This window comes from Calonectris borealis, chromosome Z (genome assembly GCF_964195595.1).
Source record: "Calonectris borealis chromosome Z, bCalBor7.hap1.2, whole genome shotgun sequence".
NCBI lineage: Eukaryota > Metazoa > Chordata > Aves > Procellariiformes > Procellariidae > Calonectris > Calonectris borealis.
Window position 1 is genome coordinate 77,446,250 of NC_134352.1, and position 27,873 is coordinate 77,474,122.

The 27,873-nt window shown below is 52.6% G+C and overlaps 5 protein-coding genes across 13 annotated transcripts in view; 1 reads left to right on the plus strand and 4 right to left on the minus strand.

Moving 5' to 3' along the window:
* The window catches only part of LOC142075699 (ubiquitin-associated protein 2-like), a 168,269-nt gene that overhangs the window by 44,677 nt on the left and 95,719 nt on the right, over positions 1-27,873 (plus strand). For 5 of the 9 annotated variants that reach the window (XM_075137462.1, XM_075137464.1, XM_075137465.1 and 2 more), the window contains 5 exons: positions 2,186-2,369; positions 4,952-5,018; positions 6,348-6,543; positions 7,815-7,906; positions 8,741-8,791. In XM_075137462.1, coding sequence (XP_074993563.1) covers positions 2,186-2,369; positions 4,952-5,018; positions 6,348-6,543; positions 7,815-7,906; positions 8,741-8,791 — 590 coding nt within the window. Of the gene's footprint in view, positions 1-2,185; positions 2,370-4,951; positions 5,019-6,347; positions 6,544-7,814; positions 7,907-8,740; positions 8,792-9,441; positions 9,584-27,873 lie in introns of all 9 variants that reach the window. The other 4 variants (XM_075137463.1, XM_075137468.1, XM_075137469.1 and 1 more) reach the window with 3 other exon arrangements.
* On the minus strand, positions 12,478-13,056 carry LOC142075229 (interferon-like). Its single transcript, XM_075136305.1, has one exon. It carries the CDS (start codon positions 13,054-13,056, stop codon positions 12,478-12,480), a length of 579 nt encoding a protein of 192 aa, XP_074992406.1.
* LOC142075473 (interferon-like) lies at positions 15,502-19,634 on the minus strand. The gene is made up of 2 exons (XM_075136844.1): positions 19,089-19,634; positions 15,502-15,534 (listed from the first exon to the last, which is right to left on the minus strand). Exons 1-2 carry the CDS (start codon positions 19,632-19,634, stop codon positions 15,502-15,504), a joined length of 579 nt encoding a protein of 192 aa, XP_074992945.1.
* Positions 22,003-22,639, minus strand: LOC142075474 (interferon-like). Its single transcript, XM_075136845.1, has one exon. The coding sequence runs from the start codon at positions 22,637-22,639 to the stop codon at positions 22,061-22,063; it is 579 nt and encodes a 192-aa protein (XP_074992946.1). The 3' UTR covers positions 22,003-22,060.
* On the minus strand, positions 25,029-25,665 carry LOC142075588 (interferon-like). The gene has a single exon (XM_075137093.1). The coding sequence runs from the start codon at positions 25,663-25,665 to the stop codon at positions 25,087-25,089; it is 579 nt and encodes a 192-aa protein (XP_074993194.1). The 3' UTR covers positions 25,029-25,086.

The window sequence follows — 27,873 nt, forward strand, 5'->3', positions numbered from 1 at the left end:
CATCTTGGCCTGTTTCTAATGTGGTATTTTACTTGTAGCACCCCTACAGCTGTCTTCCTGGAGTTAAAATAATTAAAGTATAGTATTCACGCTTCTGACCTTTATGTGCTGCTCTGTGGAAGTTTTCACGGGCTGCAGTGTGAATTAATATCTTTTGGAATTCCAACACTTCAATTTTAGGTCTATCCTCCTCCTAAACGTCTCTTCAGGTAGGTCGTTAGTGGGGGAGCCTTTTTTTTTAAAAAATACTTCTGAGTAGAAAGAAGTTGAGTATTCAGACCTGTAAACAGTGTTTTGTTAATGCCAAGTTCAGTTTAAATGAGCAGGAGGAGTGTATATGCCCAAAAAGTTACCACTTAAAAGATTGTTATATATAAAGACAACTTTTCAAGTGGAAAACTTTCTTACTCTTGTGTACAGAATTAATAAACAATTTATGAAATTCACTACAGGACTTGTCTTTTTTGCTATGGAAAACAAAGATCTGAGAATTCCTAGTATTTTTGTAATTATTCTATAACAGCTTTATTAGTCACTTTTTCTATGCCAATTCTCTTTTGAGAACACTTTTGTTGTTTTCTGTATCTCAAGCACCTAAACTGGAATCAGTCGTCGTCTTTGTATCTATCTCATGCGTCCAAACAATTTTGAAATTCTCTATTAACTTTTGAAAATACTTACCTTTTCCCTTCTGTATGTGCTGATAATATTCTTAGTTGTTCATCTCTCATCTTTGCTGTTGTTGTCCTTTAATATCCAGATCTTATGCTTCCTAAACCCTTAGTTCAAAGCATGACTGACGTGTCATAATTCTTACCATCCTATTTGTCTCCTGGATTTCTTTGCCTTGAACATTGTGTTCAGGCCTTAATGAAGATGGTTATTCTGTCACTTGTATTGCGGGACAGAATCCCTCAATTCCCTTGCTTCAAGAAGGGAACCCTGCTCTGAATGTATTGAGAGTTGTAAATACTATTTACTTATTTTTACATGAATCTTGCCAGGAGGTATCAGGTGATATAGTTGCCGCCTTCGTAACTATGTTTCCGTTTGTCACTTGAATTTCCTTCTCTGTTGTCAGTTACCCTCATACTTACTGCCAAGGCCAAGACCTCTTGACTTCTGTTTGCATAGCACCCAATCCAGCAACCTGACTTGGGTCATTTAGTGAGGAAACCAAACCAATAACATGAAGAAACTGTGATGCCTAACTTCCAAGCGTATATCTGACTTTTGTTTGGTGACCATTCTAAAACTGTCCTCGCATACGTTACAAGTTAGTGATGATCTGTTGGGTAGTGTTCTCTGGTGTGGTATGGAAGCATGGCCCAGAGAAGGCAGGGCTCAACTCTTTTTCTGAGTTTTATTGGTGAGTGAGTGCCTCTAATTCCATATATTATCTTTGCAGGACAAGATGAGTGTAGAAACAGTTGGGAATTACGTTGGGCAGTAGAGTTGTTCAGTGTCTTATTACAGTATAGTGATCCTTTGGAAAGGCACATTTGTGGTAAACAAGTTTTACTCTGTGTAGCCTAAAAAGTAGTATTAAAGCTAAACACTTTTTGTTATCTAGGTCAAATAAAGTAAGTCAATATTTAACAACTCTGTAGCCATTAAAAATGCTTAATGCTGTGCTCAGTTGTGGTCTTTTTTTGTAGCTTCTTCTATTCTACTGCATTACACATTTGACTGAGTACTCCAAACTGATAAGTTGTACGTGCCCTTGCACTCCAGTGATCTCAGTCTCAATCATCAAAGGTGCTGTGTAGGTTGGAATGAAGACGCAAAGCTGTAGGTAAAGGTAGATTTATACAGTGCCTTGAAAAGCTCAAAGGACTTTTGTTTGCAGAACCAAATGCAAGGAATTTTAAAATTAGGATTGACTTGTGAGCAGAAGCTAGTAATCCAGATAGCGGGAGGTGAAGTGCAGAAGATCATAGCTTACTACATGTGTAGCAGTGAAAATTATAAATCTATTGTAGGTGAAGAGCTTAAAGGGAAAAAATGATAGTTCTGTTGCTGTTTGAATTTTCCTTAATAGCCAGATTGCTTGATACTGTTACTGATTCTTAACGGTCAGGCTTTTGCAAACCAAGTGGAGAATACTACTGAGTTCCTGAATCCAGGCTGGGATGTCAGGTATGCTGGAATTTGTCTTTGAATGCCTCTTTTTAACATGTTGCAGCTACTTCATCAGTTCCAGCGCCTAAGACAGAGCCTTCTCCCTCACTACCTTCTGCTGGTTCTCTGCCTAGCGTGGTATCCACCACTGCTTCGCTTCTGCCTTCAGCACCGCAGCACGCGGCAACGTTGCCCAGCTTGCCTCAGTCCAGTGATTTGGCCAGCAGCTCACTTTCCCAGTTAAGCAGGTACAGTAGGAGTTGTGATAAACTGAAAGGGGTTCAGTTTTGGGGAAAGAGCAAACGTAAGGATGATTGTGTATGGGGGCTGTCAGACACCAGGGTCCCCTTTTCTGACATTAACTAGAATTAGGAGAGAGATTTAGAAAAGAACAGGATGTTTCTGGTTGCAAAGTATGAGCTCTGGGCTGCCTCTTATTGATAGAACAGCTGCTGCCCTCAAGTTTTCGTGATATATAAACAACTTTGTGTTTCAAGGGGCTCTTGCTTCAATCATGCCAGCTAAATTAGCTAAATTGATTCCCCCAGTTTGTTTTTCCTACTTTGTCCACAGTGCCTGCTGTTTATGTTTGAAATCATTCCTTAACAGTTTACTTCCTGGCTAATTTTGAAATATTGTAGCTTCATTTATATTTGTATTTCTTAATAATTCCACGTAGGAAAATATAGAAATAATAGAAATCATTCCACAGGGAGGGTGTGTGTTTTTTCTTTTTCTAAGACATTTCCTTAAGACACTTTGAAATATCAGATTGGTGTTCCTGGAAGTGCATTCAGCACAGCTTAGCTTATTTGCACTGTCTGTCTGATTTTCTCAGTGCGTGTTATTTGAGCTTCATCCTCAGGCAGGTGACATCCTGAGGATATACTGGTTGAGTTATATTTTTAATACTCACCTTTGTACTATATTTGTTAATTGAAGAAACTAATTTGATGGGATATCAGGGTTTTTTTTCCTGTTTTGCAGCTACGACATGGTTGATTCTCATTTAATACACTAGTGTTTTTTGTTCAATAAAATGGTAAATAGGTCAAATAACAATTATTCCATTCACATTAGAAACATCATTTCCCCACATTTGTTTGTTGAAAAGCTGTGTACATTGGTAGAAGTTTTAGTTGGAGTGTTGATGCTGTTGGGCAGATACCAAGTGCCATGAAAAGATGATGCTTGAGTTCCAAGCATGTCTGACTTGGTTGTGCTGGCGGCTCTTGTCTGTGTCTCTCCCATAGGTCAGATGGTGAATTAAGGCTTGTTAGAAGACCTGGGGAGAGTGGGCAAAGGAGTGGTTTAAAACTGTATGTTGGACTGAACTATTTCTTTCCTTGCTGCCTGAAGTGGTGTCATTGTAATTCCTGCAGATGGGGAACAGTTTTAAAGAATCAAAGTAAAATTAATCTGTGAAACTGCCAAGATTTAGTCTGGTCCCATACCTTGAAGAGCTGCCAGGAGTGTTTGCCCTTAAATTGGGGCATATAATTTAGCCTGCACCTTTGTTATGAAAACTGCTGTATTTTCTTGTGGCTATTTCCATAGAGAATACTGAAATATTTGTTATGGTTAGGATCTCTCTTGCTTCTGATTTCACACGAGGAGGGGCTTTTTGAGCACCAAACCATACATATTTTTTATGGCTTTGTTTTGTTTTGCCTTTGTTCAGTGTTCATTCTGTTTATTCCGTACTGTACTGTAAGTTACATTCTTGACCTCGAATGTAAGGTATAACTTTCGTCAGTGTAAACGCTTAAGAACCAGTTTCAGTCACCTTTCAAGGAGACATTTAAAGATCTTTGGATTACAGCTGAATGTCGGTGCTACTGTTACTGCCAAAAGTTCACAGACCTGGTCAGCTAGGGAAAAAAGGTGGTGCTAAACCAGAGTTGTTTCCTAAAATGAAGTTGTCTGCAGATGTTTTTCAGGGGATTCTTTATTTTCATATTTTACAGTGTATGTATAAAACTGAACTGGTAGTTCTGATTCATCTTTTCAAAGAGGAAATGGCTTTTGGTGGGGTGTAGTGGTATAAACCCGCCTTGATTAAATTGCCAGATTCAGTAGTAGTATGGCTAATTTTTGGGCTTTCACAGATGTTCTTCATTTGCTGTTTTTTTTGAGTCCTGTCTTTTGAGAGTGTGTTGGGTCTTTTGGCAGAGTTATGGGGCAAATACCCTGCAGTTCTAATTGGGTGAACTAATGTTATGCAGGTTAAAATGTGAGAAATACCATAGTGTATTTCTAGCACTGCCTCACCTAATTAATACCTGTGCCGGCAGGCAGGCAGGCAGCAGCAGTTGCTCAGGGAAAGAATGAGAAACAAGCCATGTGTTGTGTGAATGTTCTTCTGGTTTTGGACTTTATGTCTCTTGGAGGCATTGCTACATAATTCCTGGAACAACTGTTGTTTTTCTAAAAATATAGTAATTTGATAAATACAAATGAATGGTGTTTTAGATGTTTCTTGTTAGTAATAGTTGTCTCTGTCCTTCAATTTTTTTCATTAAAAGGTATATTAGTTAAAGGAAAAAATGTCTGTAGGGGTGTGTGTATATGTACACACATATATGTGTGTGTGTGTGTTATGTGTGTACATATACACACACCCCTACAGACATTTTTTCTTTAACTAATATCCTACTCTGTGTGTGTATGTGTATGCACACACTTACAATTCTTATTCTTTAACTAATATCCTACTACCTACCTTATGTTTGTGTATATATATATATACACACACATACAGATATATATATATATTAAAAATAGTTCTAGGAAAAATTAATTATATTAATTCTTTGCAATTTCTTTCTAGCTCCCTTTCCAATCATCAGAGCAGCCTCTCCCCTGCCTCAGTGTTGTCTTCAAGCACATCACATACAGTAAGTCCTATTTGCATTTCAACAGATGTTTGACATACAGTCAGTTTATCTGATGATTAGGACGCTTTCTTAAAGTTCATTGTATCCCACTACACTAAGAACCGCAACAAGAGCCGTATCTCAGGGAAGAAGGACTGCCAGCCCTCTAGTGGTAAAAAAAGTCTTTACCACTTGTGATTTGTGCTAGAACAGGGATAGCTATTGCAGAGACTTGCCAGTCACACAACTGCAGAGGAAATTTTCGTGCCAGCAAGGGGGGATGCAGTAAAGAATTTCTTGTAACAAATGTATTAAAAAAAAAAAAAAAATCTTTAGAAGTGGCTGTCTGAAACTGCTCCAAAATGTGGACTCTTAGCAGTCTCCACTGGAGAGGTTAGCTGGCAAAATGCAGGTGATGGAATGATACATGTCATAAAAACAATGACAAATGCCTTACAACAGATGGTTTTAGAGTTTACCATGTGGCATTGTTGTCACCTGTGTATTTAATGCATTTGAGTTAACAAGGCAAATGGTAGTGAACACAGTGCTTTAGATGAGGTTGCACAAATGAAAGTCAGAGACACTACCTTGTTCTGTGATGGGGTACTGCTGTACAGTCCCAGTTGGGGTGTGCAGATAGGTTACTGCTTTTCTTTATGCCTGTATTTTGGTTTGTAATGCTCCATCCCTACTGAATATGTAATTTAAAAATTCACGCTTATCCAAATGTCCTTCTTTTCTGTTGTCAGAGTTGTTTTGGCTTCTGTGTCTTGATGACGCTGTTTTGCAAGTGTGATCAGCTTGCAGCTAAGGCACTGTATTGTGCTGGATTGAAACCAGGAACTCCTTTATCCTCATGTGTTCCTGTAATACATCTGGTCTGCATTTGAGTTTACCACATTGACTCTGTTGTGAGGCACTACAATTTTAATCTTTTAAATTCCACAAGTGCATTGAGGAAATCACGATAGCAGTGTCCTGTATTTTGAAAACAAATACTGTCTTTTGGAAGAATATAGGAGTTTATTTAACATAACAAGTACTAGCTTAAAAGAATATACAAGCAAAGGGCAGGAAATAATGCAATGGAGTGACATTTGAGTTACTGTGGTATAATTTTGTGATGATATAGTGGTTTGAATTTAACTCTCATAATAATTTTCTTTGCATACTTAAAAATCACAAGCATGCAACTTAGTTGCTTGCTTGGTATATAGATAATGCATATCTTTTGCATGTGCTGCTGTTACTTAAAAGATTGTTGGGGGGTTTTTTGATTCCCCCCCCAGCATCTTCCCCTGTGGTTTATTTGCTCTGTGATCCTCATTCTTTTTGTCTCCTTTCTAGCACACTAGTGTTGACAACACAACTTCGCTCCAGCCCTCAACAACCTTTTCAACTGCTTCAACCTCAGCCACTAGCACCACCTCTTCGGTTGTCAGCATGGCAAGCAGTATGAACACTACAAACAGCCTTGGCCTGAGTGTTACCAGTGTGTCTATACCAGCTGCTACCACACGGGCAGCTCCCTTAGTGTCTTCAGGTTCGCAATATTAACAGATCACGTGGATAGACAGAGGACTTCAGTCAGCAGGGCTGTCAGTTGAGCATCTCACCAGCCATAACTATGCTAAGAAATCCACACTCTTGACTAGCATTTTCAGCATGCTTTATTTGCTGGCTTATAAAATAAAGTTGCCTGGTTTTGTGTATTTGAAATATTTGTTAGGGTGTTATGTGGCATTTATATAGCACATTCCATCCCCAAAGAGCTTTATAAATAGACACCAGAGCAACTCTGACTTCGGAAGTTTTGGTCTAGGAGATTCGCCCAGTTTGTATTCTGTTGTGATCAGCTCTTGGCTGTGAGTTCACATTAGCTTTAATTTCAGTCTTCTCTGTGACTTGAATTCATTTGGCAGTATCAAAATATACTGCAGTGTCCTCATTATCATATGCCACATCCCTACTGCCACATCTACAGAAAGGAGAAAAGTGTCTGATGTCTGGGTCATTCCACAGTAAATAGCACTTTAGAAAAAGGGTCCACAGAAAGAGAAGGTGGGGAGGCTTCTTGCACTGAAGTGGAAGAAATGCTAAATTCTCTCTTGCTTCTCTAATCAACCTGAACTGCTAAAAGGAAATCCTATGGAGGGAAGTGAATGGTCTAAATATTAAGATCAAACTCGCTTACAGAAAGATTTCTCATTTCTCATTCCCATACCTTGTAAATGAAGTGTCTGATGACTGGCCAAAGTGCATTTTTTTTATACTCTTTTGCTTCCTAGCACTGCTTCATGGAGGCAACTGAAACTGTTTCAGTCTTCTCTCTTTGCTATCCTCAGCTGCAATAAGTCACCCTCAAAAAGTATGCTGGCAACATTTAGTGCTTTCCAGTCTATTGCTGGCGATAAGGGAAAATGTGTTGACAGAGCAGAAAATGAAAGGGGAGAATTTACTCTCTTAGATTGAGAACAATGCCTAAATTTTGCCTTTAGGAGAGGATTGAGGAAAGGAGAATTTTCTGTATAATTCTTGTAATCCTCTTGGACAAAGTAAATGACAAAATCAGACTGTTCTCTGATTGGACTGTTTTCAGTCTTAAGTAGCCTGTGCTTTCCCTTCCTTGAGGCATGGTTAAACTCTTCAGGGTATTTTTGAGCATTTTCATCAACAGCACAGTTCTTCTGCGTAGTTCTGCTCTTTACAAGCTATGACAGTGTAGCTCTCAGGGCTTGTGAGCTATCTTGTCTCAATGCTGAAGCCTTTTCTTTTCTAAAGGCTTGCTAAAGTGTCTGTATTTTGATTCTACAGGCAAAGCTCCCCCAAACCTGCCCCAAGGTGTACCACCCTTGTTGCATAACCAGTATATTGTGGGACCTGGAGGACTTCTGCCTGCCTACCCAGTAAGCAATTTAATTGTTCCTGTCCTTGATTGCTTGACCCTTAGTGCAAGAGGGCCCTCCGGACTTGCTGCTGTCTGTGCCAAGGCATTTCTGTTGGCACATGTTGCACCTGGAATTCTTGTTCCAAATGCTGAAGAATATATGAAATATATTCAGTGGGGGTTTACTGTTGATAGTAAACTGTAGAATTGTTGGTACAGACCTAATTTGGCTGCTGTTGAAACTAACATGCGTGTTGCTATGGTTTTCAGCGGTATCAGGTTTTAGGCTCTTTGAGTAAAATTAGACTCATTCACGTTTGTGTTGCTGGAATAGATTTACTCTAGTAATGGTTGAAATGTGCCATGTGTCCTGTCTGTCATACTTTTTAAGATTGGACATAGCTTTTTGATGTCTGACCAGAATCAAGATATTTTCGGTTATCTGTTTTTTGAATCAGAAACTTTGTTCTAATCATCTTTCTGTATCACCCTGAATGCGAGGGGATACCATAGATTGCTTTGTAGTCTAGTCATCAAACCTTAAATCCTGCTATTCTCAGAAATAATGATTGCAGCAAAGGCGGCTGTTGCTCTTACTCCCATTGAAGATGGGACAGTCAAACTCTCCTCAGAGGACTGCTGTCACCAAGAAACATCATCAGAGTGACAAGGCATTTTAAGCTTAGCTCTACTAGCATTAAAATACTACAGTACGGCACGATGGCACAATGCGACATATAGCTGTACACCTTCAAAATAGACTGGGCATAGGTCAAACTCTGTTTAAAGCCCCAAATTGGTCAATGTCAGAGAAAAGTGTTATAATGATGTTGTATTTTTATCTGTCTTTAAGCAGATTTATGGTTATGATGATCTACAGATGCTTCAATCCAGGCTGCCAATGGTAAGTAAATGGCTTGGTTTATTTAATTTTAAATAAGTTATCTTCAGTGTTGTTCTTTTGTGCAACACAAATTGGTTCATTTAATGGTGATTAAGAGCTTATCCTTATGTTCTATATTCTGTTTTTTTAAATACCCACAAACAGTTTGTCTAGGTGGCATAAATTGATATAGAGCAACTGTTGCAATATGCATTCATCCATCTACAAATTCTGTAAATAGACCAAGTGTGCTCTGTGCTTTTGAGTGGAGAAATTTTTAATTGTTGTAGCAACAGTATGACTTCTTGTCAAATCTAGTTGAAATCTGAGTGTGAATGTTTTCTTTTACCAAGAGGTAGGGTTGAACAGGAGGTACACAAATCGGCAGACAGTAGGTGCACCTGGCAGGTTTTGGAGGTGCTCATAGGTGGAGATCTTGTTGTATGCATCATGGCAACAAATGCAGGTGAGCTGCACGAGGGAGAGTATATGAAGTTTTCTTCCTTACCTGGATCCAGAATGTAAATGCTGAGCTCCCACACAGATTCACAAAGAGCCTCAGCCTAGATTGCAGAAAGGTAAATTTTGTTTTCAGAAAACTAGGGTAAGGATCTTGGAGAGAAAGTTTGGTAGTATGTAACTGAGAAAAGTCTCATGATTAAATGATGCAGTGTATCCGTAGAGGCAGAAATGGAGCAATGAGCAGTGATCTGGAAAAGAAGTATCATTGGATGAATGCCATAATTAAAGGTCCAAGTCAGTACCAGGTCTTCCATGTGGAGTCTGGGGACAGCCAGAGACAGATAGTCAAAGGTGAGTACAGGGATGTCTCAGACAAAACCCTGTCCAGCTGCACATCCTGAATTACAAAAATAAAGTTGAGTGCATTAATGAATATTTTAACTACCTGAGGAAGGCATCATCCTTGGAAGAATTGTCAACTGAAATGAATGGGATTATTTTCAGAGCAGCAAAATGACAAAATATTTGCAGTTCTGGGGCCAGAAGAGACACGGTGTGGTGGGTTGACCCTGCCTGGACACCAGGTGCCCACCAAAGCCACTCTATCACTCCCCTCCTCGGGTGGACAAGATAGAGAAAAAAATATAACGAAAGGCATGTGGGTTGAGATAAGGACAGGGAGAGATCACTCAGCAATTACGATCATGGGCAAAACAGACTGAACTTGGGGGAAATTAATTTAATTTATTACCAATCAAATCAGAGTAGGATAATGAGAAATAAAAACAAATCTTAAAAACACCTTGCCCCCAATCCCTCCCTTCTTCCCAGGCTCAACTTCACTCCTGATTTCTCTACCTCCTCCCCCCAAGCAGCGCAGGGGGACAGGGAATGGGGGTTGTGGTCAGTTCATCGCACGTTGTCTCTGCCGCTCCTTCCTCCTCAGGGGGAGGACTCCTCACCTTCTTCCTCTGCTCCAGCGTGGTGTCCCTCCCATGGGAGACAGTCTTCCAGGAACTTCTCCAACGTGGGTTCTTGCCATGGGCTGCAGTTCTTCAAGAACTGCTCCAGCGTGGGTCCCTTCCACAGGGTGCAGTCCTTCAGGAACAGACTGCTGCAGCATGAGTCCCCCGTGGGGTCACAACTCCTGCCAGCAAACCTGTTCCAGTGAGGGCTCCTCTCTCTGCGGGTCCACAGGTCCTGCCAGGGCTTCCCACGGGGTCACAGCCTCCTTCGGCATCTACCTGTTCTGGCGTGGGGTCCTCCACGGGCTGCAGGTGGATATCTACTCCACCGTGGATGTCCATGGGCTGCAGGGGGACAGCCTGCCTCACCATGGTCTTTACCACGGGCTACAGGGGAATCTCTGCTCTGGCGTCTGGAGCACCTCCTCCACCTCCTTCTTTACTGATCTTGGTGTTTCCAGAATTGTCTCTCTCATATATTCTCACTTCACTCATCTGGCTGCAGTTGCTGCAGGTTGGTTTTGTTTTTTCCCCCCTTCTTAACTATGTTATCCCAGAGGCGCTACCACCGTTGCTGATGGGCTCGGCCTTGGCCACCTGCGGGTCTCACTGGGAGCCGGCTGGCATTGACTCTATCGGACATAGGGGAAGCTTCTACCAGCTTGTCATAGAAGCCACCCCTATAGCCCACCCGCTATCAAAACCTTGCCACACAAACCCAATACACATGGTTACATTGGTAGGAGACAAAAAGTTTTCGAAGACTACTGTTCAAATTTTATCAGACTGCGCTTCCCATGTGTTTCCTCAATTTTTTGGTCGCTTTCTGGGCAGGAGTGTTTTTTTCCGTGCAGCTATACCAAAGGGCCGTGCAGGGGCGGGAGCAGAGCATGCCTTCTGGTGTGGAGGTCTGGTTGTGAGGGGCCAGGAGCTGAGAATTATTCACGTTATTTAGATGTAGTGACAGCAAATGGAGAAAAAAAAACAATCGGTAATACTTAATCTAAAAAATACTTAATCTAAAATAAATACAGTAAAGCACATGGAGAAAAAAATTTCTTAAGCTATCCATTAAGTCCAAGAATAAGGTTGAACAAGAGGAAATGTTAATGATTCATACGCTGTCCGTGTTGCCCTAGAGTAGTTGGTGCCGCGAGGCGTTTTCAAGCAGCGCCAGGGGAGATTTGTCGTGAAAAAAGCCTGAAGTGGCAAGAGTAGCGGAAGCGGGCCTAATCAGAGCGATCTCTGCCGTGCCTCTCCTTCATAGGGTGATGGAATGGTTTGGGTTGGGAGGGACCCTCAAAGGTCATCTGGTGCACCCCCCAGCAATGAGCAGGGCCGCCTTCAACTAGCTCAGGTGGCTGAGAGCCCCGTCCAACCTGACCTTGAGTGTTTCCAGGGATGGGGCATCTACCAGCTCTCTGGGCAACCTGTGCCAGTGTTTCAGCACCCTCATGGTACAAAACGTCTTCCTTCTCCCTGGTCTGAATCTAGCCTCTTTCAGTTGAAAACCATTCCCCCTTGTCCTGCCGCAAGAGGCCCCCACTAAAAAGTCTGTGCCCATGTTTCTTATGAGCCCCCTTGGGGTACGGAAAGGCCGCCGTAAGGTGTCCCCGGAGCCTTCTCTTCTCCAGGGTGAAGAAGCCCAACTGTCTGGGCCTTTTGTGGTAGGAGAGGCGTTCCAGCCCTCTGATGGTGTTTGTGGCCCTCGTCTGGACCCGCTCCAAGAGGTGCGTGTGGTCCTTGTGGTGAGGACTGCGGAGCTGCTCCTGAGTCGGTGTAAAGCGGGCTGGCAGGTGGGAAATGTTGGGGAGACAAGGGCCGGAGAGGAGATTCTGATGGCGATGGCTAAACCCTGTCAGAGGTTTTCCAAAGAGGTTGAGGCAAGCGCCTCCTTGGGGAGGTGCCACAGGGAAGAGCGGGCACGGGATGTGGGGAGCCCCGTTTGGAGCGGGGCTTGGCGTAGGTGTTGAGTGGAGGTGGCTTCCCCCCAGCCCAAAGGCTCGTTGCTGTGCTTCTGAGACGAGAGGCAGTGGCAAGGGTTTTGCAAGAGGTCTTTATTTCCTGTGGAATAAATAGGTGAATAAATAGATAAAGGCCATTGTCAAAATAAATAAATAAAGTTCTTGAACTAGAGGAGCAGTGAGTGGAGGCTGAGGGTGCAGGGCCGTTCTTGCAGCGGGTCTTGGCGTGGGGGAGGACAGAGGCGGGGATGGGGCGGTGGTCCCGAGGTGGTGGTGGGGGCGGGTGGGGCCGTGCGGGTTGGTGGGGGTCGTCGGGCTAATTGCGCATGGTGCGGGTGAGGTTGTGGAGGTGTTGGAAGCAGAGGCGAGCTTCGAGGCGGACGTGGTCCCAGGCGCAGGCGGTGTGGTTGTGGGCGTGGAGGAAGTCCTGGAGGCGCCGGAAGTATTTGTTGATGTTGAGCAGCAGGTTGCGGGGCCCTTGGCCTTGGAAGAGCGTGCCGTTGGCCGGCAGGCACTGCTGGAGCTGCTGGATGTGGTGGTGGAGGCTGTTGAGGAGGTGGTGCCGTGCCTGGGCGTCCCAGTGTTGGGGGGTGCTCGGGCTGCTGAGGGTGGCGAAGAGGTGCTGGAGGATGCGGAGGGCGGCGGCGGCGGCTTGCTGTGGGTGGCTGGTGCGGAGGAGGGTGTCGGGGAAGGGGAAGGGCGCGTGCTGGTGGTGGCAGGGCTGTGGCGGGCTGGGCGCCATGGCGTGGAGGAGCTGGAGGCTGTCCCAGGGGAAGGTGGCGTCGCGGGGACGCAGGTGTTGGCAGGCGAGGGCGGTGGCGAGAGCCGTCAGGAGGAGCGGGAGCGCCGTGGCGCCGTGGCGCAGGCGGGGCTGTGGGGTTGCGGGCGCAGGCATGGTGGGGCGGTGGGCGCTGCGTGGGGGGTGGTGGGCAGGAGCCTGTTCAGGCCGGGTGGCGGTGCGGGTGGGCGCTGTGCTTGGGGTGCTGCCGGGTGGCCGGCTTTATGTGGTGCCGCAGCTTTCCCTTCCTCGCCTTCTGGTGGCAGCGAGTTTCCGCTGTGGTTTTCAGTTTTGGCTGGTGGCTGTGGTGGTCTTGGGGAAGTGCGTTGGTGGGGTGGCCGTGGTTGGGGAGGGTGGCTGTGCGGGGGGAGGTTGGCTGTGGCGGTGGAGCGGGGGATGCGAAAGCGCTGGGGCAGAGCCCTTGGGGGCAGCTGTGCCGGGGAGGGGCGTTAGGGTTTCCCTGTTGCCTGCAGGGCGAGCTGTGGTGCCTCTTTTCTGCAGCTGAAGTTTCCCCTGGTGCCCCGGTGTCTTTTCCGTCTGGCATGCCCTGGTGTTGGTCGTGGTCTGTTTTCCTTTCGCTTTTGGCTCGCCTCTGTTTTCCTGTTAGCTGGTCTTCTGTTTTCGTGTTGGGAAGGGTGGTGAAGTGATGTCACTTGGCAGGGCCTGGGGAGCCCCCTCCTGGAGCGAGGGCCTGGGGGTGGCGGCGGCTGGCGAGGAGGTGGCTCTGGGTGTAGGCACTTGAGCGTTGGACGTGCTCCTGGACGGAGCAGCCCCAGCTCCCGTGTTTGAAGCGGAGGAGAATGGGGAGGAAAGGCAGGAGGAAGGGCTCGCGGGAAGAGGAAGAGGAAAAAGGGAAGGGTTTTGCTGCTGCTGGTGCGGCTGCGTTGGGTCCCTGGCTGCGGTCCGCTGCGTGTGGCCCTGTAGCCGGGGTCTTGTTGTGTCTTCTGTGGTTGCTTGCCCGCGGTGGCTGGAGGGCAAAGAAGAAGGTGTCCCCGACAAGCGAAGGGTCTTGCGTTTGGGATGGCGTGCGCCCCTAGAGGAGGGGTGTGCGAGGGTCCTCTGGAGGTGGAGCTGAGCCAGGGATCTCATTGTAGAGCTCTAGTGGGAGGAGGAGGTGGAGGTTGCACTGGCTGAGGTTTTCCGGTGCCTTCCAAGAGCGAGGAGCATGTTGGGCTTGTGTGAGAGACGCTGGCACGTGTTTTCTCAGAGCTTTTGGGGCAGGGGAACCGCGTGTGTGGTGGTGGTGGCAGGGCGGTGGCGGTCTGGAGGCCTGGTCTTGTGAGGCAACGTTGGTGTTGGGGGGAGTGCTGTGCTTGGGGTGCTGGCACGTGCACGATGATTTGGCGTACCTAGGTGCCGTCCCTGCAGGCGGTAGGCTGCTGTTGGAGGTCCGTGGCCGGACCTTGTCCGTGTTGCCCTAGAGTAGTTGGTGCCGCGAGGCGTTTTCAAGCAGCGCCAGAGGAGATTTGTCGTGAAAAAAGCCTGAAGTGGCAAGAGTAGCGGAAGCGGGCCTAATCAGAGCGATCTCTGCCGTGCCTCTCCTTCATAGGATGATGGAATGGTTTGGGTTGGGAGGGACCCTCAAAGGTCATCTGGTGCACCCCCCAGCAATGAGCAGGGCCGCCTTCAACTAGCTCAGGTGGCTGAGAGCCCCGTCCAACCTGACCTTGAGTGTTTCCAGGGATGGGGCATCTACCAGCTCTCTGGGCAACCTGTGCCAGTGTTTCAGCACCCTCATGGTAAAAAACGTCTTCCTTCTCCCTGGTCTGAATCTAGCCTCTTTCAGTTGAAAACCATTCCCCCTTGTCCTGCCGCAAGAGGCCCCCACTAAAAAGTCTGTGCCCATGTTTCTTATAAGCCCCCTTGGGGTACGGAAAGGCCGCCATAAGGTGTCCCCGGAGCCTTCTCTTCTCCAGGGTGAAGAAGCCCAACTGTCTGGGCCTTTTGTGGTAGGAGAGGCGTTCCAGCCCTCTGATGGTGTTTGTGGCCCTCGTCTGGACCCGCTCCAAGAGGTGCGTGTGGTCCTTGTGGTGAGGACTGCGGAGCTGCTCCTGAGTCGGTGTAAAGCGGGCTGGCAGGTGGGAAATGTTGGGGAGACAAGGGCCGGAGAGGAGATTCCGATGGCGATGGCTAAACCCTGTCAGAGGTTTTCCAAAGAGGTTGAGGCAAGCGCCTCCTTGGGGAGGTGCCAAAGGGAAGAGCGGGCACGGGATGTGGGGAGCCCCGTTTGGAGCGGGGCTTGGCGTAGGTGTTGAGTGGAGGTGGCTTCCCCCCAGCCCAAAGGCTCGTTGCTGTGCTTCTGAGACGAGAGGCAGTGGCAAGGGTTTTGCAAGAGGTCTTTATTTCCTGTGGAATAAATAGGTGAATAAATAGATAAAGGCCATTGTCAAAATAAATAAATAAAGTTCTTGAACTAGAGGAGCAGTGAGTGGAGGCTGAGGGTGCAGGGCCGTTCTTGCAGCGGGTCTTGGCGTGGGGGAGGACAGAGGCGGGGGTGGGGCGGTGGTCCCGAGGTGGTGGTGGGTGCGGGTGGGGCCGTGCAGGTTGGTGGGGGTCGTCGGGCTAATTGCGCATGGTGCGGGTGAGGTTGTGGAGGTGTTGGAAGCAGAGGCGAGCTTCGAGGCGGACGTGGTCCCAGGCGCAGGCGGTGTGGTTGTGGGCGTGGAGGAAGTCCTGGAGGCGCCGGAAGTATTTGTTGATGTTGAGCAGCAGGTTGCGGGGCCCTTGGCCTTGGAAGAGCGTGCCGTTGGCCGGCAGGCACTGCTGGAGCTGCTGGATGTGGTGGTGGAGGTTGTTGAGGAGGTGGTGCCGTGCCTGGGCGTCCCAGTGTTGGGGGGTGCTCGGGCTGCTGAGGGTGGCGAAGAGGTGCTGGAGGATGCGGAGGGCGGCGGCGGCGGCTTGCTGTGGGTGGCTGGTGCGGAGGAGGGTGTCGGGGAAGGGGAAGGGCGCGTGCTGGTGGTGGCAGGGCTGTGGCGGGCTGGGCGCCATGGCGTGGAGGAGCTGGAGGCTGTCCCAGGGGAAGGTGGCGTCGCGGGGACGCAGGTGTTGGCAGGCGAGGGCGGTGGCGAGAGCCGTCAGGAGGAGCGGGAGCGCCGTGGCGCCGTGGCGCAGGCGGGGCTGTGGGGTTGCGGGCGCAGGCATGGTGGGGCGGTGGGCGCTGCGTGGGGGGTGGTGGGCAGGAGCCTGGTCAGGCCGGGTGGCGGTGCGGGTGGGCGCTGTGCTTGGGGTGCTGCCGGGTGGCCGGCTTTATGTGGTGCCGCAGCTTTCCCTTCCTCGCCTTCTGGTGGCAGCGAGTTTCCGCTGTGGTTTTCAGTTTTGGCTGGTGGCTGTGGTGGTCTTGGGGAAGTGCGTTGGTGGGGTGGCCGTTCTTGGGGAGGGCAGTGGTGGTACTTTACTGGTGAGGTTTTTGGGGGACATTGGCTCTAGTTTTTGAATGGGAGATGTGAAATCGGCAGTGGAGTGACACATGGGGTAGTTGTGGTGCTGATGTGTTTTTTTTGTGGTTTCTCCTTTCCCTCCCCGGCTTGCACTCACGCTTGTCTTGTTCCGCTAAATGTCCCTTCCTGCCCAAGTCTCTTTTCATTATGTAATGCTCCAGTATTGGTTGTGGGTTTTTTACTTTCGGTATGTTTGTCATCGTTTTTTTCGTATGAATATATCATTTCTTTTTAGCTTTTGGGAGGTTTGTAAAATGATGTATTCCTCAGGAATCTGAGGTGCTCTCTAAGTCGTCGTGGCTTTTGAGTAGGTGGCCCTGGGTCTAAGGACTTTTTCAATGAATGTTTATTGATGAAGCTTCTACAGTCTCTTTGCTTCCCTTGCCTTAGTCTGAACCTCATCATGGTGGTGGATAAGAAGTCTTTTCTAAGCTCTTACTTATTGAACAATGAAGGAGACACAGCTAGAAGTATTTTTATATAGGGTGATTTTTGGTTTTTTTGCCAGGTGTGGGATTTTTCATGACCACTGTCTCATTGTGCTGCGCGGAGGAAAGGTCCTCCACAAACAATTCCATTTTTCCAATTTCCAGTGTTTTCCTGGTGAAGTGCATGTGTCTTATGTTATGCTCTCATACTACTGGAACTTCTCAGTTTCTCTCTCTGTTTTTTTTTTTAATCACTGTTCATGCATCAATTCTTTCCATTTTTAAAATTCTTTTTCAATGATCTGTTTTGCTCTGGAGGTCCCGAATGCAATCTGGTGCTGAGGGTAGGTGGTGTCAGAGGAGGCTGCTGATGGCTTTGTCCAATGATGCTTTTGGATATATCTCCAGGAGTGGACGTCCCACAACCTCCCTGATCTCTCTTTTGGTCTTGTATCACCTTCATGGTAAAGATAATAGTAATGTGTTTATTCTGTCATGTTTGAGTTCCGTGTGTTCCAGCTTCTGTCATTACCTGTCCTCTTCTGTTTTTATGTCTGAGGATTGCTTGCTTTCTCCAGCCACCTTGGAGAAGACACAGCCAATGACATCCCCCCTGCCTGGCGTCACAGGGTATTCCTGGTTAGAAGGAACATCAGGAGGACTGTAGTACAGTCTGGAAGATGCATCTTGAGGGGTCCTGCTGTGTACCTGAATATATTTGGTCCCACTTGTTTTCTCGCTCTCCAGCTGCATGGGAAGTGCCCATTTGTGTTTGCACAGAGCAGTGTCCTTGCAGTGATGTGGTGGTGGAGGTGGTGTGACTGAGCATGGAGAACAACTCTTTGTCCCAGGCGGGAGGAGGCCAGAGCTGCTGAACTTTTGTGTTGTCTTGCTCGGGCTTACCTGGGGAGGGCAAAGCACCCGGTGCAGATATTTTTGGGGTGGTGGTTGGAGAGTGAAGGAGCAGCTGGTGCTGTGGTGCGTGGGCAGTTTCCTTCATGGGGAATGCTGTGCTGGTCTGTACTGGTTGGTTTGGACCATGTTGGGTGGTGGTGTTTGGGGGATGTATTTTTTTTGTTTGCTAAGGATATGTTGGGCTAAAGAAGGCCTAGGCCTATGTGCTCTATGTAGTGAGGGAGGTCCCCATGGCCACTGGTGTGTGAGCACAGGCAGGAGCGTCCTGGGCCAGTTGTGGTGGTTGTAGGAGAGCAATGAGCAGTCCTGGGCATCTCCTGTGTTTTTTGTGGTTTTTTCTGGTGTTTCTTGGATGGGGTTGGTAGCACTGGGATGCTTTTCCTTGTCCAAATCTCCGCAGGCCTTGGTGGGTGCCCTCCTTGCCTCTTCGAGGTGCACCTTGTCCATGCCACCCTGCTTGGTCCCAAGCAGTGCTGTGGCATTGCTGAATGGTTGTTTGTGATGGGGTGGTGGCTTGGAGGTGGCTTTCATGTCTTGGCAGTGGGAGAGGGTTGGGAAGGGAGAGGACGGGTGGTGGGACAGGAGGAGCACGCAGGGCAGGCATCATGTTGTCCGGGCAAGTGTATGCTCCGAGGGTCCCGCATTAGTGGGAGATGCCTGTGGACTTGAAGGACCATGGTGGGTCCCTGAGAGTGGCCTGCTGTCCGGAGCCTTCGACTGGGGCAGGAGGCATCAGTGGGATGGGCTACAGGAGCGAGGCTCATCCCTGCCTGCCTGCAGAGTCCCTGTCTTTGCCTGTCAAGTATATGCACGATGACCACCTCTTTTCTTTTTTCTTCTTTTTTGTTTTTGCAAAAAGTCTTTATTTCCAACAAGTGAATAAATAAATAAATATATAAATATGGAAATTATTGGCCAGCTAAATGAATAAATAAATCAATAAATAGTCGTTGGCGTCAGACTCCCGCAGTGTCCGCGGGGACCTTCCTCTCCATCAGGGGAGGTCGCAGTCTGGATGGGCCAGATAAACGCCGTGGGTAATAAATACCACCCCTCTCTCCATCACCTCGCGGCTGTCCATGAGTGTGCAGCACAGCAATTTCCTCCTCCTTCCTTTCCAGCGGTGCGGGTGTGCGGGCTGTACCGCAGCCTGGCGCTGGCCTTGCCGCGGTCATGCCCATTTCCCTGTCGGTGCCGGCTCCTGGCTGGAAGAGGTGTGAGCAGGGCTGAGCAATCCCAGCCCGGGCTGCTCCTGCCTCTGCTCGGTCTGTGGCCGCCGGCGCTGTCTGGGGATCGGCGTTTGACGCGGGTGGGTCTGATGAAGGGCAGGAGCAGCTTGGCTGTTCATTCGCCGTATGAGTGTGTCCATGCGTTGGAAGCAGAGGCGAGTTTCGAGGCGGACGTGGTCCCAGGCGCAGGCGGTGTGGTTGTGGGTGTGGAGGAAGTCCTGGAGGCGCCGGAAGTATTTGTTGATGTTGAGCAGCAGGTTGCGGGGCCCTTGCCTTTTGAAGAGCATCCCGTTGGCTGGCGCACATTGCTCCAGGTCGTGTTCGTAATGGTGGAGGTTGTTGAGGAGGTCGTGCCGTGCCTGGGCGTCCCAGTGTTGGGGGGTGCTCGGGCTGCTGAGGGTGGCGAAGAGGTGCTGGAGGATGCGGAGGGCGGCGGCGGCGGCTTGCTGTGGGTGGCTGGTGCGGAGGAGGGTGTCGGGGAAGGGGAAGGGCGCGTGCTGGTGGTGGCAGGGCTGTGGCGGGCTGGGCGCCATGGCGTGGAGGAGCTGGAGGCTGTCCCAGGGGAAGGTGGCGTCGCGGGGACGCAGGTGTTGGCAGGCGAGGGCGGTGGCGAGAGCCGTCAGGAGGAGCGGGAGCGCCGTGGCGCCGTGGCGCAGGCGGGGCTGTGGGGTTGCGGGCGCAGGCATGGTGGGGCGGTGGGCGCTGCGTGGGGGGTGGTGGGCAGGAGCCTGGTCAGGCCGGGTGGCGGTGCGGGTGGGCGCTGTGCTTGGGGTGCTGCCGGGTGGCCGGCTTTATGTGGTGCCGCAGCTTTCCCTTCCTCGCCTTCTGGTGGCAGCGAGTTTCCGCTGTGGTTTTCAGTTTTGGCTGGTGGCTGTGGTGGTCTTGGGGAAGTGCGTTGGTGGGGTGGCCGTGGTTGGGGAGGGTGGCTGTGCGGGGGGAGGTTGGCTGTGGCGGTGGAGCGGGGGATGCGAAAGCGCTGGGGCAGAGCCCTTGGGGGCAGCTGTGCCGGGGAGGGGCGTTAGGGTTTCCCTGTTGCCTGCAGGGCGAGCTGTGGTGCCTCTTTTCTGCAGCTGAAGTTTCCCCTGGTGCCCCGGTGTCTTTTCCGTCTGGCATGCCCTGGTGTTGGTCGTGGTCTGTTTTCCTTTCGCTTTTGGCTCGCCTCTGTTTTCCTGTTAGCTGGTCTTCTGTTTTCGTGTTGGGAAGGGTGGTGAAGTGATGTCACTTGGCAGGGCCTGGGGAGCCCCCTCCTGGAGCGAGGGCCTGGGGGTGGCGGCGGCTGGCGAGGAGGTGGCTCTGGGTGTAGGCACTTGAGCGTTGGACGTGCTCCTGGACGGAGCAGCCCCAGCTCCCGTGTTTGACGTGGATGAGAATGGGGAGGAAAGGCAGGAGGAAGGGCTCGCGGGAAGAGGAAGAGGAAAAAGGGAAGGGTTTTGCTGCTGCTGGTGCGGCTGCGTTGGGTCCCTGGCTGCGGTCCGCTGCGTGTGGCCCTGTAGCCGGGGTCTTGTTGTGTCGTCTGTGGCTGCTTGCCCGCGGTGGCTGGAGGGCAAAGAAGAAGGTGTCCCCGACAAGCGAAGGGTCTTGCGTTTGGGATGGCCTGCGCCCCTAGAGGAGGGGTGTGCGAGGGTCCTCTGGAGGTGGAGCTGAGCCAGGGATCTCATTGTAGAGCTCTAGTGGGAGGAGGAGGTGGAGGTTGCACTGGCTGAGGTTTTCCGGTGCCTTCCAAGAGCGAGGAGCATGTTGGGCTGGTGTGAGAGACGCTGGCACGTGTTTTCTCAGAGCTTTTGGGGCAGGGGAACCGCGTGTGTGGTGGTGGTGGCAGGGCGGTGGCGGGCTGGAGGCCTGGTCTTGTGAGGCAACGTTGGTGTTGGGGGGAGTGCTGTGCTTGGGGTGCTGGCACGTGCACGATGATTTGGCGTACCTAGGTGCCGTCCCTGCAGGCGGCAGGCTGCTGTTGGAGGTCCGTGGCCCTAGAGTAGTTGGTGCCGCGAGGCGTTTTCAAGCAGCGCCGGGGGAGATTTGTCGTGAAAAAAGCCTGAAGTGGCAAGAGTAGCGGAAGCGGGCCTGATCAGAGCGATCTCTGCCGTGCCTCTCCTTCATAGGATGATGGAATGGTTTGGGTTGGGAGGGGCCCTCAAAGGTCATCTGGTGCACCCCCCAGCAATGAGCAGGGCCGCCTTCAACTAGCTCAGGTGGCTGAGAGCCCCGTCCAACCTGACCTTGAGTGTTTCCAGGGATGGGGCATCTACCAGCTCTCTGGGCAACCTGTGCCAGTGTTTCAGCACCCTCATGGTACAAAACGTCTTCCTTCTCCCTGGTCTGAATCTAGCCTCTTTTAGTTGAAAACCATTCGCCCCTGTCCTGCCGTAAGAGGCCCCCACTAAAAAGTCTGTGCCCATCTTTCTTATAAGCCCCCTTGGGGTACGGAAAGGCCGCCGTAAGGTGTCCCCGGAGCCTTCTCTTCTCCAGGGTGAAGAAGCCCAACTGTCTGGGCCTTTTGTGGTAGGAGAGGCGTTCCAGCCCTCTGATGGTGTTTGTGGCCCTCGTCTGGACCCGCTCCAAGAGGTGCGTGTGGTCCTTGTGGTGAGGACTGCGGAGCTGCTCCTGAGTCGGTGTAAAGCGGGCTGGCAGGTGGGAAATGTTGGGGAGACAAGGGCCGGAGAGGAGATTCCGATGGCGATGGCTAAACCCTGTCAGAGGTTTTCCAAAGAGGTTGAGGCAAGCGCCTCCTTGGGGAGGTGCCAAAGGGAAGAGCGGGCGCGGGATGTGGGGAGCCCCGTTTGGAGCGGGGCTTGGCGTAGGTGTTGAGTGGAGGTGGCTTCCCCCCAGCCCAAAGGCTCGTTGCTGTGCTTCTGAGACGAGAGGCAGTGGCAAGGGTTTTGCAAGAGGTCTTTATTTCCTGTGGAATAAATAGGTGAATAAATAGATAAAGGCCATTGTCAAAATAAATAAATAAAGTTCTTGAACTAGAGGAGCAGTGAGTGGAGGCTGAGGGTGCAGGGCCGTTCTTGCAGCGGGTCTTGGCGTGGGGGAGGACAGAGGCGGGGGTGGGGCGGTGGTCCCGAGGTGGTGGTGGGGGCGGGTGGGGCCGTGCGGGTTGGTGGGGGTCGTCGGGCTAATTGCGCATGGTGCGGGTGAGGTTGTGGAGGTGTTGGAAGCAGAGGCGAGCTTCGAGGCGGACGTGGTCCCAGGCGCAGGCGGTGTGGTTGTGGGCGTGGAGGAAGTCCTGGAGGCGCCGGAAGTATTTGTTGATGTTGAGCAGCAGGTTGCGGGGCCCTTGGCCTTGGAAGAGCGTGCCGTTGGCCGGCAGGCACTGCTGGAGCTGCTGGATGTGGTGGTGGAGGCTGTTGAGGAGGTGGTGCCGTGCCTGGGCGTCCCAGTGTTGGGGGGTGCTCGGGCTGCTGAGGGTGGCGAAGAGGTGCTGGAGGATGCGGAGGGCGGCGGCGGCGGCTTGCTGTGGGTGGCTGGTGCGGAGGAGGGTGTCGGGGAAGGGGAAGGGCGCGTGCTGGTGGTGGCAGGGCTGTGGCGGGCTGGGCGCCATGGCGTGGAGGAGCTGGAGGCTGTCCCAGGGGAAGGTGGCGTCGCGGGGACGCAGGTGTTGGCAGGCGAGGGCGGTGGCGAGAGCCGTCAGGAGGAGCGGGAGCGCCGTGGCGCCGTGGCGCAGGCGGGGCTGTGGGGTTGCGGGCGCAGGCATGGTGGGGCGGTGGGCGCTGCGTGGGGGGTGGTGGGCAGGAGCCTGGTCAGGCCGGGTGGCGGTGCGGGTGGGCGCTGTGCTTGGGGTGCTGCCGGGTGGCCGGCTTTATGTGGTGCCGCAGCTTTCCCTTCCTCGCCTTCTGGTGGCAGCGAGTTTCCGCTGTGGTTTTCAGTTTTGGCTGGTGGCTGTGGTGGTCTTGGGGAAGTGCGTTGGTGGGGTGGCCGTGGTTGGGGAGGGTGGCTGTGCGGGGGGAGGTTGGCTGTGGCGGTGGAGCGGGGGATGCGAAAGCGCTGGGGCAGAGCCCTTGGGGGCAGCTGTGCCGGGGAGGGGCGTTAGGGTTTCCCTGTTGCCTGCAGGGCGAGCTGTGGTGCCTCTTTTCTGCAGCTGAAGTTTCCCCTGGTGCCCCGGTGTCTTTTCCGTCTGGCATGCCCTGGTGTTGGTCGTGGTCTGTTTTCCTTTCGCTTTTGGCTCGCCTCTGTTTTCCTGTTAGCTGGTCTTCTGTTTTCGTGTTGGGAAGGGTGGTGAAGTGATGTCACTTGGCAGGGCCTGGGGAGCCCCCTCCTGGAGCGAGGGCCTGGGGGTGGCGGCGGCTGGCGAGGAGGTGGCTCTGGGTGTAGGCACTTGAGCGTTGGACGTGCTCCTGGACGGAGCAGCCCCAGCTCCCGTGTTTGACGCGGATGAGAATGGGGAGGAAAGGCAGGAGGAAGGGCTCGCGGGAAGAGGAAGAGGAAAAAGGGAAGGGTGTTGCTGGTGCGGCTGCGTTGGGTCCCTGGCTGCAGTCCGCTGCGCGTGGCCCTGTAGCCGGGGTCTTGTTGTGTCGTCTGTGGCTGCTTGCCCGCGGTGGCTGGAGGGCAAAGAAGAAGGTGTCCCCGGCAAGCGAAGGGTCTTGCGTTTGGGATGGCCTGAGCCCCTGCGCCCCTAGAGGAGGGGTGTGCGAGGGTCCTCTGGAGGTGGAGCTGAGCCAGGGATCTCATTGTAGAGCTCTAGTGGGAGGAGGAAGTGGAGGTTGCACTGGCTGAGGTTTTCCGGTGCCTTCCAAGAGCGAGGAGCATGTTGGGCTGGTGTGAGAGACGCTGGCACGTGTTTTCTCAGAGCTTTTGGGGCAGGGGAACCGCGTGTGTGGTGGTGGTGGCAGGGTGGTGGCGGGCTGGAGGCCTGGTCTTGTGAGGCAACGTTGGTGTTGGGGGGAGTGCTGTGCTTGGGGTGCTGGCACGTGCACGATGATTTGGCGTACCTAGGTGCCGTCCCTGCAGGCGGTAGGCTGCTGTTGGAGGTCCGTGGCCGGACCTTGTCCGTGTTGCCCTAGAGTAGTTGGTGCCGCGAGGCGTTTTCAAGCAGCGCCGGGGGAGATTTGTCGTGAAAAAAGCCTGAAGTGGCAAGAGTAGCGGAAGCGGGCCTGATCAGAGCGATCTCTGCCGTGCCTCTCCTTCATAGGATGATGGAATGGTTTGGGTTGGGAGGGGCCCTCAAAGGTCATCTGGTGCACCCCCCAGCAATGAGCAGGGCCGCCTTCAACTAGCTCAGGTGGCTGAGAGCCCCGTCCAACCTGACCTTGAGTGTTTCCAGGGATGGGGCATCTACCAGCTCTCTGGGCAACCTGTGCCAGTGTTTCAGCACCCTCATGGTACAAAACGTCTTCCTTCTCCCTGGTCTGAATCTAGCCTCTTTTAGTTGAAAACCATTCGCCCCTGTCCTGCCGTAAGAGGCCCCCACTAAAAAGTCTGTGCCCATCTTTCTTATAAGCCCCCTTGGGGTACGGAAAGGCCGCCGTAAGGTGTCCCCGGAGCCTTCTCTTCTCCAGGGTGAAGAAGCCCAACTGTCTGGGCCTTTTGTGGTAGGAGAGGCGTTCCAGCCCTCTGATGGTGTTTGTGGCCCTCGTCTGGACCCGCTCCAAGAGGTGCGTGTGGTCCTTGTGGTGAGGACTGCGGAGCTGCTCCTGAGTCGGTGTAAAGCGGGCTGGCAGGTGGGAAATGTTGGGGAGACAAGGGCCGGAGAGGAGATTCCGATGGCGATGGCTAAACCCTGTCAGAGGTTTTCCAAAGAGGTTGAGGCAAGCGCCTCCTTGGGGAGGTGCCAAAGGGAAGAGCGGGCGCGGGATGTGGGGAGCCCCGTTTGGAGCGGGGCTTGGCGTAGGTGTTGAGTGGAGGTGGCTTCCCCCCAGCCCAAAGGCTCGTTGCTGTGCTTCTGAGACGAGAGGCAGTGGCAAGGGTTTTGCAAGAGGTCTTTATTTCCTGTGGAATAAATAGGTGAATAAATAGATAAAGGCCATTGTCAAAATAAATAAATAAAGCTCTTGAACTAGAGGAGCAGTGAGTGGAGGCTGAGGGTGCAGGGCCGTTCTTGCAGCGGGTCTTGGCGTGGGGGAGGACAGAGGCGGGGGTGGGGCGGTGGTCCCGAGGTGGTGGTGGGGGCGGGTGGGGCCGTGCGGGTTGGTGGGGGTCGTCGGGCTAATTGCGCATGGTGCGGGTGAGGTTGTGGAGGTGTTGGAAGCAGAGGCGAGCTTCGAGGCGGACGTGGTCCCAGGCGCAGGCGGTGTGGTTGTGGGCGTGGAGGAAGTCCTGGAGGCGCCGGAAGTATTTGTTGATGTTGAGCAGCAGGTTGCGGGGCCCTTGGCCTTGGAAGAGCGTGCCGTTGGCCGGCAGGCACTGCTGGAGCTGCTGGATGTGGTGGTGGAGGTTGTTGAGGAGGTGGTGCCGTGCCTGGGCGTCCCAGTGTTGGGGGGTGCTCGGGCTGCTGAGGGTGGCGAAGAGGTGCTGGAGGATGCGGAGGGCGGCGGCGGCGGCTTGCTGTGGGTGGCTGGTGCGGAGGAGGGTGTCGGGGAAGGGGAACGGCGCGTGCTGGTGGTGGCAGGGCTGTGGCGGGCTGGGCGCCATGGCGTGGAGGAGCTGGAGGCTGTCCCAGGGGAAGGTGGCGTCGCGGGGACGCAGGTGTTGGCAGGCGAGGGCGGTGGCGAGAGCCGTCAGGAGGAGCGGGAGCGCCGTGGCGCCGTGGCGCAGGCGGGGCTGTGGGGTTGCGGGCGCAGGCATGGTGGGGCGGTGGGCGCTGCGTGGGGGGTGGTGGGCAGGAGCCTGGTCAGGCCGGGTGGCGGTGCGGGTGGGCGCTGTGCTTGGGGTGCTGCCGGGTGGCCGGCTTTATGTGGTGCCGCAGCTTTCCCTTCCTCGCCTTCTGGTGGCAGCGAGTTTCCGCTGTGGTTTTCAGTTTTGGCTGGTGGCTGTGGTGGTCTTGGGGAAGTGCGTTGGTGGGGTGGCCGTGGTTGGGGAGGTTGGCTGTGGCGGTGGAGCGGGGGATGCGAAAGCGCTGGGGCAGAGCCCTTGGGGGCAGCTGTGCCGGGGAGGGGCGTTAGGGTTTCCCTGTTGCCTGCAGGGCGAGCTGTGGTGCCTCTTTTCTGCAGCTGAAGTTTCCCCTGGTGCCCCGGTGTCTTTTCCGTCTGGCATGCCCTGGTGTTGGTCGTGGTCTGTTTTCCTTTCGCTTTTGGCTCGCCTCTGTTTTCCTGTTAGCTGGTCTTCTGTTTTCGTGTTGGGAAGGGTGGTGAAGTGATGTCACTTGGCAGGGCCTGGGGAGCCCCCTCCTGGAGCGAGGGCCTGGGGGTGGCGGCGGCTGGCGAGGAGGTGGCTCTGGGTGTAGGCACTTGAGCGTTGGACGTGCTCCTGGACGGAGCAGCCCCAGCTCCCGTGTTTGAAGCGGAGGAGAATGGGGAGGAAAGGCAGGAGGAAGGGCTCGCGGGAAGAGGAAGAGGAAAAAGGGAAGGGTGTTGCTGGTGCGGCTGCGTTGGGTCCCTGGCTGCAGTCCGCTGCGCGTGGCCCTGTAGCCGGGGTCTTGTTGTGTCGTCTGTGGCTGCTTGCCCGCGGTGGCTGGAGGGCAAAGAAGAAGGTGTCCCCGGCAAGCGAAGGGTCTTGCGTTTGGGATGGCCTGAGCCCCTGCGCCCCTAGAGGAGGGGTGTGCGAGGGTCCTCTGGAGGTGGAGCTGAGCCAGGGATCTCATTGTAGAGCTCTAGTGGGAGGAGGAAGTGGAGGTTGCACTGGCTGAGGTTTTCCGGTGCCTTCCAAGAGCGAGGAGCATGTTGGGCTGGTGTGAGAGACGCTGGCACGTGTTTTCTCAGAGCTTTTGGGGCAGGGGAACCGCGTGTGTGGTGGTGGTGGCAGGGTGGTGGCGGGCTGGAGGCCTGGTCTTGTGAGGCAACGTTGGTGTTGGGGGGAGTGCTGTGCTTGGGGTGCTGGCACGTGCACGATGGTTTGGCGTACCTAGGTGCCGTCCCTGCAGGCGGCAGGCTGCTGTTGGAGGTCCGTGGCCGGACCTTGTCCGTGTTGCCCTAGAGTAGTTGGTGCCGCGAGGCGTTTTCAAGCAGCGCCGGGGGAGATTTGTCGTGAAAAAAGCCTGAAGTGGCAAGAGTAGCGGAAGCGGGCCTGATCAGAGCGATCTCTGCCGTGCCTCTCCTTCATAGGATGATGGAATGGTTTGGGTTGGGAGGGGCCCTCAAAGGTCATCTGGTGCACCCCCCAGCAATGAGCAGGGCCGCCTTCAACTAGCTCAGGTGGCTGAGAGCCCCGTCCAACCTGACCTTGAGTGTTTCCAGGGATGGGGCATCTACCAGCTCTCTGGGCAACCTGTGCCAGTGTTTCAGCACCCTCATGGTACAAAACGTCTTCCTTCTCCCTGGTCTGAATCTAGCCTCTTTTAGTTGAAAACCATTCGCCCCTGTCCTGCCGTAAGAGGCCCCCACTAAAAAGTCTGTGCCCATCTTTCTTATAAGCCCCCTTGGGGTACGGAAAGGCCGCCGTAAGGTGTCCCCGGAGCCTTCTCTTCTCCAGGGTGAAGAAGCCCAACTGTCTGGGCCTTTTGTGGTAGGAGAGGCGTTCCAGCCCTCTGATGGTGTTTGTGGCCCTCGTCTGGACCCGCTCCAAGAGGTGCGTGTGGTCCTTGTGGTGAGGACTGCGGAGCTGCTCCTGAGTCGGTGTAAAGCGGGCTGGCAGGTGGGAAATGTTGGGGAGACAAGGGCCGGAGAGGAGATTCCGATGGCGATGGCTAAACCCTGTCAGAGGTTTTCCAAAGAGGTTGAGGCAAGCGCCTCCTTGGGGAGGTGCCAAAGGGAAGAGCGGGCACGGGATGTGGGGAGCCCCGTTTGGAGCGGGGCTTGGCGTAGGTGTTGAGTGGAGGTGGCTTCCCCCCAGCCCAAAGGCTCGTTGCTGTGCTTCTGAGACGAGAGGCAGTGGCAAGGGTTTTGCAAGAGGTCTTTA